The 9,002-nt window shown below is 43.9% G+C and overlaps 1 protein-coding gene across 7 annotated transcripts in view; it reads right to left on the bottom strand.

Moving 5' to 3' along the window:
* Nucleotides 1-9,002, bottom strand: part of EXD2 (exonuclease 3'-5' domain containing 2) — a 23,294-nt gene that overhangs the window by 3,047 nt on the left and 11,245 nt on the right. For 5 of the 7 annotated variants that reach the window (XM_035889775.1, XM_009634188.2, XM_035889774.1 and 2 more), the window contains 7 exons: nucleotides 7,893-8,304; nucleotides 6,709-6,965; nucleotides 5,562-5,688; nucleotides 4,440-4,765; nucleotides 2,012-2,118; nucleotides 1,655-1,790; nucleotides 526-882 (listed from right to left, as the gene is read on the bottom strand). In XM_035889775.1, coding sequence (XP_035745668.1) covers nucleotides 526-882; nucleotides 1,655-1,790; nucleotides 2,012-2,118; nucleotides 4,440-4,765; nucleotides 5,562-5,688; nucleotides 6,709-6,965; nucleotides 7,893-8,231 — 1,649 coding nt within the window. In that variant the 5' untranslated portion in view covers nucleotides 8,232-8,304. The remainder of the gene's footprint in view (nucleotides 1-525; nucleotides 883-1,654; nucleotides 1,791-2,011; nucleotides 2,119-4,439; nucleotides 4,766-5,561; nucleotides 5,689-6,708; nucleotides 6,966-7,892; nucleotides 8,305-9,002) is intronic. The other 2 variants (XM_035889779.1, XM_035889780.1) reach the window with 2 other exon arrangements.

The raw sequence follows: 9,002 nt of genomic DNA, 5'->3' as shown, positions 1-9,002 counted from the left end.
AAACAAGAGCTGCAGTTCCCAGACCACTGCTGGGTTGAGGGGAGAAGGGGGTAAACAAAAACACAGTAAGAAATGCAGAGTGTGCTTGACTGCTTAGAGCCTTGGGCTAGAGCAGACAGTTATCTTCTTCCTACCCTTGCTTTCTAGTTAAATGTATCAAAGTACTATAAATTCAGACTCTGAAGGTTTGTACAAATGATAAAGTTATCCTTTTAGAGGCTCATTTTTCCTGTGCAGATCAACTCCTAGTAGTCTCAAATTCAGACACTCCTTAACATTACTTTAGGGAAGATACATCAACATTCCAGGAGACCAGCAATGTGTTTTGTCTTATTTTCATTAAAAAGCTGAGGGTTGGAGGGAAGTCAGGATGTGTGATCCTCAGGTCTGCAAATCCTGCTGGTTTTTCTTTTACTTTGCTGCAGTAATACTTACCCAAGGCTCTGTGTGTAGACAACTTTTTGTTGAACTCATGTGTCAGCATAAATGAATAAAATGTTATGTCTACTGATGGGCTTGTTATACCTGGTTTCCAGACCAGCTGCTTCCCGGAGCACCTCTGGGGTGACTGCGTCTGTGTTAAAGAAGTCCTTGATGCTTTGCAGAAGTTCTGCCCTTCGGGGGTCAGGCAGGCCATCTGCATTCAGCAGGGCTCGGGCCCCTGAGCGCACTTGCCTGCGCAGAGGGTCCTCCAGCAGACGCACGCCTTCTTCAGAGCCAATGGGTGCCCCAAACTCCTCAGCCAGCTGCTGCTTGAGATGGTTGTCATAGTAATTGGAGATGGCATGGCAGGATGTGCAGAGTAAGAGCACATCATGGGAGTTGTGGTCCTTCATCTGGATGGGGAAGTGTCTTCGGTATTCGTGAGGAACTATGTTCTTCCTAGGGAAGACAAACCAGCCAGCTCATTACATTTGCCTAGAGCTGCTACTCCCCAGTTCCTCCTCCTCCTGGCCCACAAAGGGTCAACTAATACTAGAAGTCCAGGAAAAGAAAGATCACCAGGGTCAGGACCCTCAGTGCAGCAACAGGTTCTGCAACTTCTTTTTATTTTTACTTCTCTCAACAGGTTTCTGCATTTGTCTTTTTTCCTTCCAAAAATTCATTGCTTTCAATACCAAAAAAAAAAAAAAAAAAAAAGAAAAGTGATTTATACTGTTAAAAAAAAAAAAAAGCAATGCACTATGAGAAGCATACCTCTCAGCTACACAGCAGCAAGCTGCAAAGACAAAAATATTACCCTTTGTGACCTCATGGGTGGCTTCAGGCTCACCTAAACCTTTCAAAACTATAAGGATTAAGTAGTGGAAGGAATAGTACAGCTATTTGCAGAAGGGGATGCCATCACAACAGTGTGTGTTGGCATACTGCTGCCCCCTGTCATTCAAACTGCAGCACATACATGTTCCGTAAGTTTTGTTCTTTCCAAGGACCAATAACTCCTGCCTGTGGAAGAAGAGGGAAGGTCAGCCTGTTCGGTGTCAAACTTACTCAGACACGTATGACTACAGAGCATTCAAACAGTGATAGCCCATCCAGGATGTGAACAAACATGATGTTTCAGGCTACTAACCAAGCTTCTGGATGCCAAACTAGATGCAGACCTCAGTCCTGTTTTAAAAGATGCATTTTCCTCCTATCCCACTAAACTCACCGGATATAGGACTCTCGCTTGCCACATACAACACACAGGTTCTCTTTGACTGTCAGATAATAATCAACTTGAGACTCGGGACGTCCTGAAGGCTCAAACCGCAGCTTCACCACAAATGGGTCTGTGCTAACTAGCTCTGAAAGAGTAAAGGCAAGTAGAGAATATTCAAGACAAATTTGTATTTGAAAGCTAAAATAACAATGCTAAACATAGTAGTCATCCTAGTGAATCCTCAACAGTATTTCCAATAAGGAAGAATAAAAAAAAAAAAAAAAAAGCAAAGTTATCTAAGAAACAAGGCAAAAAACCCAAAAAGTGCTGTATTTCAAATACCAACAGGAAAATCGGTATCCTCACCTCCAATCCCCTTGTCCAGGTACCACTGAGCCTTCTTGCGATCACAAGTGCACAGGGGCTGTCCATCTGGTGCATGCAGGAAGCAGTTGTCATACAGTGGAGATTTTCTGTGAAACAAGGGCAGCATTGCAGTAACCACAATAGCATGCCAAAAAAACAGAGCTCTCTATAGCCATGTGTTCCACATTGCAATTCACGCAGCCTCCTCCAAATCACAGGAGTGCCCTTAAACACACACTTAAAGCTGCTGAGCACTGCACAGGCTGCTGCTAAGGGAAGCAGAACATCTGAAAACTTACCTGGGGCTCACCAGCTGACTGTAAGTTATCTTTGCTCTCTTGCTGCCAATAGAACTGTAACTCTGAATGCCAGTTTTTAAGAGATGCCATCAATGATGGCAGCATTTGAAAAAAAAAAAATTACATTAGAAAAAAAACAAAAGAGAATGGCAGTCAAGAAGGATGATGAGCTATGAGTAAGCTAAAAGAGTGTCAACTTACAGGCAAGGCAATTTCAAGGATCAGTTGCCTAAGCCCGTATTTTAATTGTTTATTAAGATGACTTTTCTAAAACTTAGTGTGAACAGCAATTACTTCATTCATCCAAGAGAAATACTACAAAAAAGCTCTTGGAACACTGGGAACCCAAGTGAGTCCATGGGAACAATGGAGTTGAGCTGAGGCCCTGTGAAACACAAGGGCCTAACCATAGTCAGCGGCGAAAAGTCCTGCTTGAGCGGGGTCTGGCAGTTTGTGGCAGCGTGTGGAAGGGCTCTGTTTTGCAGAAAACATTTCCATACTCTGCCAACCTCCTTCAAACAAAACTGAAGAGCAGAGCAGGCTGGGCTCGGAGAGCACCTGGGAGGAACTGGCCAGGGATACAGACATGTCACAATGCACTGTGGAAAAGTATCCTTTCTTTCCAGGAAGATCATATCAGTAAGCACTCAGCAGAGCTCTACCAGGTAAAAAGGTTGATTCACAGGCTATGCAATCTGACAAAAGGATTTCTTCCGAGGTCCATGGAGGAAAAAAACCCAATGAAATAATAATGATACAGGAGGTCTCCTTCCACTGACCATCAGCAGTTCAGCTCAATCACCATGATAATTTGAGTACTTCCCAACTCTACATGAATACACTTTAAAACTAAATAGGCTTAAAGAAAGGAAGAATGGAAAAGGACTTTTAAAGTCACATCCAGTCTTACTATAGATCAGAGCCAGACTGCTGGAGATATTTTAAAAAACAGTGAGTATACAGATCTCTTATGAAATCAAGTGCAGTTAAAAACAATAAACAGACAAACATGGGGTGATCTCAGTTTAGCTTTGAATGCAATTTTGTTTAAATTTTAATCCTCCCATGAGGTGCAGTCCTTCTGTTCTGTACGACACAGGCTCCAACTGAAAAAAAAAAACCATCTGAAGGGATTTGCTGTGTACAACACATTACTGTTAATGACTGCTAATGAAATCAATATTATTGACTGCATTAAAATGTCTTCATTGCCGGTCCAATAAACTTGAAAAGGAGAAAACAAATACTAAAAGACTGGTTTTCTTTCCAAATGGTAATTACAGACAATTTTATTTCCTACATCCATGTGATTAATTTTATTAGACTGTGTCCAGACAAAACCAAACATACTAGCTCTTCACGTCTTCCGCTGCACTGAACTGAAAGACTCTTCTCCATCTTGTTTGAATTTAAAACCAACCAAACTTTCATTAGCAAAAGGCCGTAAGAATTTAGGATTTGCTTCACAAAAAAAATCACCTGAGGGACGGGGATCCTGAATCCAGCAACAGCTGCCCCTGCAAGGCCAAAGTAGTACTGTTCCCTCCTCTCTCTCCCTGGACAACACAAGAAGTGAAATGCTCTGACAGCTGTCACAGACTGCTCCTTCCTGTGCCCTCTGACAAAACCTCTCATCCCTCCTACCCTTAGCTTTCAGCTCTGCTCAGTACCCCGACATCTCTGTGGCCAGTGACCTAGTGCAGTACAGTAAAAACAGCAGTCCACGAGGTAGATCCTGCTCACAGGACAAGCTCTAAGCAGTTGCCACCTTCTCCCTGAAGGAGATGGGACGCAGCTGCTTGGGCAGTAAATGCTACCCAGACAGCCAACCGCCTCCTGCTGGGACTCTGCTCTCCAGCTAATACTTCCATAGGAGAAGGAAGGGCAGAAGCTGAAGCCAACCCCTCAACCTGTTCACAACATAGTACAGATCCAAGTGCTGCCCCCACTTTCAATACTGCTAGAGGGAAATGGGGAAAACAGAAGGAGGATCTGGCTCCCATGACTGTTAGGTCCTGCATTTCCTTTCCTAGCTCCTATTATCTGCTTTGTTTAACAAGTAGAGCATGAGGCATCATTCAAAGTTTTCCATCCGTACCACAAGGAGTAAAACATGTTCATAGACTTACCTTGCGGAATATCCCACACCCAGAGGCTTTCGCTTCTGTCTCCGAGGATCTCTCACTTGCTGACTGCCAGAGGGCTGGCCATTCACCGAAGATTTCCGATTCTTTGTTTTCTGAGGGGAGCGTCCCTCTCCACTCTTCTCCTCTCCGGTGCTGCCACTCCTTCTTCCTCTAAATGGGATATCCACCAAGCCCCGGCATTTACCCAGTGCTTTTTCCCAAGCAGCGACAGAGTTTTCACTATCAGATGTAGCAGGGAGGCTGGCAAATCCCAGCAAATGGAGGAACAGAGCCACTGAGACCTGGGCATCCCGAGCAGCATAGAGAACCTGCAGAAAAGCGTAGACATCAAGATACTGACAAACAGCAAACACTCCCAAACATTATCAGTCTTTAACACTTGGTACAGTAAAGCCAGAAGCTGGATTTATTTCCTTCTGAAGTTCATGCAAAGTTCTGGCATTTGAGTGACACTTTCATAATATCACCACACCCCAGATTTTTAGGATCAGTCAGACTTGAAATACTCACAGGTGCCCCCAGGAACCACAAGGGACTGAAAAAATTCAGGTCAGCCAAGTCTCAAACACCCTCCTGCCCCACCAAGCCCTCCCTAATTAAAAAAAAAGCTCCCTTTTTATACACTGTCTACACCTAGTCAGTGCAATTATCTATCCTGTCACTCCCTCTACTGTTCACTGATTTTGTACACATCTGCAGCATGACCGCAAAGAATGTGAGCAATCACGGAAATCCTAACGATCTAAAGATGGTGAACAAGGTTTCCAGGGTCTCCCTCTTACATTGTACTGACTGCTATAGATTGGGGGAAAGATAATAATAAAAAGGTGATGTTTGGGGCACACAATCACTTCTTCAAGGGATATTGCCTTATAGATCTTTCAGGATTAAAGGAAAATAAGGGTCAAGAATCCAGGGAGAGTACAGAAAATTATCTTAATGGAAAAGGAGCAAAAAGCAGGCACAGAGTCTGAAATTAACTTCCAACCGTAGTCACACACAAGGTTTTGAGGCAAAAGTCGAAGAAAGCATAGATCTCCCTATTGTAATACCAAGAAGGTTGCTTTTCCTCCCAAAACACTTAAGTTGAAGTGGAAGACACACCTGATCTTGTGTCAGTTCTTCTGCCTCCCAGTTGCTGCAACGCACATGAGGAGACTTGTCAAGCGGGCAGTTCAGGACTTTTTCAGCTAAAGACTTAAGGCTAAGGCAGTTGTGAAGTAGATCCTTCCTTCAGTTTAACAAAGAAAGTGAAACAAGCATATTAAAACCAAAACTATACACCCATGCAAATTTGGATGGCCTCACACACCCTGAACCTGCCAGAACACAATGCACATGGTGCATGACTCCCATTCAAACAGCACACAGCTGCATGTCAGCTTTACAGGCCCTCTCCCTCCCCTCCACTAAAACGCCCTTTCTAGATTTAGTAATTATCAGGTGCCTGCAATATGCAAAACAGGCAAGGCTGGGTGTTGGTAACATTTAAGGCTTGAGTGTTTGGCTCTGAACTACACACTTCTGAACTAAAGAGGTCTATCCCAGTGATGGACCGCCTGCTGCAGGGATTCATGAGGAGCATGAGAGCCAGGAATGACTCAGAGGAATCCTGGCCACTAGAGACAATTAGTGCATCCTCATTGACAAAAAGGCACCATCAGGTCAGCAAATCTATACCCCGGATCACTAACAATGCACCCAGGCATACATATACTGTATGTGAAGAATATTCCCAAGTAAAACATTTTATTTTAGGATGAATGAAGGATGAGAAAATGGCATCTTAATTAAAACCCTTTAATGGAAGCACTGTTATTGGAAGAGAAAATTAGAGATGGTGCATTTTAGTTGTTTTTCAAGAAGTCCTGTAATTCAACAGTTCCACTTACGTGCCCCTGGCACATTTACCCCATACTTCTATACCGTGTATTCAAACATCTGTTGTCATGGTAATCACTCTCACTGCGCTACATCACCATGCCTGAACTTCTTGCAAGCTGAAGCATGATACCCAGAAAAGTCCATATGGGTATTTGCGTGAAATCTTCACGAAGATTTAATTTCCATTAAGACCATAAAACAGAAGCATGACATATTCTTGGACTGCAGCTGTCAATGCCCATGCTCTAAAACCACGCTGAGAACTCCAGACCTACCTGCCTGGTATCATTCAGCATGTCCAAATTACTTATTCATTCCAACTCAAATGATGCCTCCAACAGAGCTGCCTCTGTCTTCAGGCACTCACCTCTGCCTCATGGCTAAATACCGGAGATCCACGCTCCCTTTGACTGGAAGACCATAATCATGAAGTAACTTGCAAGCATCTTCCCAGCACCCTACCCCAACTTTCAACACAGCACTGTCTGCCATGATGTCCAACAGGGTCTTTGGGATAGTCTGTCCACTGGCAACAAGCCTGGGCAACCGAACAAGAATGCAGAGGCCACTGGAAGAAGCCATCTGCAGGAGGGATACAGGACTTGCTTTTCCCTCCACAGATACCTGAAATAAAGACAAAAATCAGAGTCTGGGTTACAGTATCATTAGCAATGCCAGAGTTGGGACAAATTGCAAAAGAGGCCACTGAAGACAGGAAATACCTATCGGTTTATACAGTCAAGTAGTGTTACATGTTTCTAAAATTTTACTGCAAATTACGTGATTTGTTTCACAGCATTACTGTCCCCAAGCTACCTCTTGCCACACTCCTACAAGAGAAACTTTCCCCCTTTCACCCTTTCCCCTCATAGCTGAGCTGGTAGAATAGAACAGACACATTTCTTAATCCACATTAGCACAAAAGCCACCCACTACATAAATGTTTACGGCAAACACGTCGTTTAACTGTGGCTTATAGTAATGGTTGTGGGGTGAATAAATTTCCAGCCAAAATAATGGCAAAGCCAGGCTTCATAAATGACTCAAAGCCTATTTTGAGAGTTCACATAGGCAAACGTACAAGCGGAAGAGGAACTTTGCTTTCTGGTAGTCCCAGTGAGTTATGTCTATATATCAGTATTATCCTCCTTTTTGGAATTTATAATTCTTAAGAAATTGTTTCTTAAGTATGTAGCTGGATTTAGAATAGTGTAAACCCAAGCTACTTCTAGCACATCACCTTCAAAGATATTTTATACAAAACACATAGTGCTATATTCAGCCAGTTATCGCTACGCTTAGTCTAGCTGATTTATCACAGGGGTTCAGTAAACGAATACAACTAGTGAATTAAAAACTTAGAGTCAGCACACTTAAACGTGCGAACAATCAAAATTAGCAGCTACTTCACTGCTGTCATGACAGATAATCGCACAGGCCGTTTTAATAGTCAGTCCGGTTGTATCCATTTAAGCAAAGGAATCACTCCACCCTCAATGATTTCCCGTTGCAACATGCAATCTAAAGGAGAGGCGCTTCTTGATCACTCACCCACTCACAATCAATGCCAAGCACTGGCCACTTCTCCAGCTCCTTCTTCAGCAAAGGTTCAGCACGATCCCACTCCTCCTGCTCTGAAACTATCACTATGTCTGCACCAAGGGTCCTCTCTACCCAGGAAAAGGTGGGACATCTGAAGAAGGAAAGCACCTCCTTATCCTCTGCCTTAATCAGTTTCTCATCTCCTGAGTTTACAACTGCTTCCTCTCGCTGACTACTACAGCATGCTTTTCCTTTCCGACGCTGGGTTGCCTTCCACAAAACCAGGCCCCCCACTGCAATACCCAGCAGGGTCGCCAAAGTAATCGTCACTGCTGTTTGCTTGGGCATTTTTTTTTTTTATCCCCTTTTTCCCCCCTTCACTTCACCCACTCAAAATGGCATTGTAGGATTTTGTCATGGCCTGCAAAGAAAAATGAGAGAGGTGGAAATTAAATACAACTTAGTGAAATGTGTTTAGAGGTATTAAATACACCCACTGGTATCATAACAAGGTTCCAGCCACAACTCAAACTCACAATCCTGACAGGAAAAGGACCGTGTCCCACTTTGATAGACTGGGGATGAAGGGACAGACTGCTGCAGTGGTGGATGGAGCAGTAACAGGAGACTGAATGCTGCTGTTGATCACACCACCAAAAACCTTAAACGGAATCCATTGATTTATGCTGGTGTAACTGGATCCTTCCACAAACTCTGATGTTCCAAAAAGAAACTAGTCAGGGGCTATTATCAACATCTTTCAGCTCAGTGTGGAACCAGATCAACCTAAGCAAGGACAAGACAAAATTACTGCAGAATAAGCATGCCCATTCATGCATTAATAAATAACAGGCATTGTCTGTTACATTTACATCCACACTAAGGCCGAACGGCTCTTCAGGCATTGACAAGCCCTAAAGAAGCGGCATCTACAAATGACGAAGCTTTCCCTCCATCATACAAAAGCTTGCCTCCCCTTCAGCACACTGAAACCAATCCTGCCCCCGCACCTCCATCTCCCCAAACCCACCACGTTATTTGTAAAGGCCTGCCCTTATGCGCGCTTCGACAGGAGCGGAGGCCGCACCGCCGGCGGTGCCGCGGCCCCAACAGCACGCA

This window comes from Egretta garzetta, unplaced genomic scaffold (genome assembly GCF_000687185.1).
Source record: "Egretta garzetta isolate BGI_Z169 unplaced genomic scaffold, ASM68718v1 scaffold2, whole genome shotgun sequence".
In the NCBI taxonomy this organism is placed as follows: Eukaryota; Metazoa; Chordata; class Aves; order Pelecaniformes; family Ardeidae; genus Egretta; species Egretta garzetta.
Note: the sequence above shows the minus strand (reverse complement) of the source record. Positions and strands in the feature narration are given on the sequence as shown.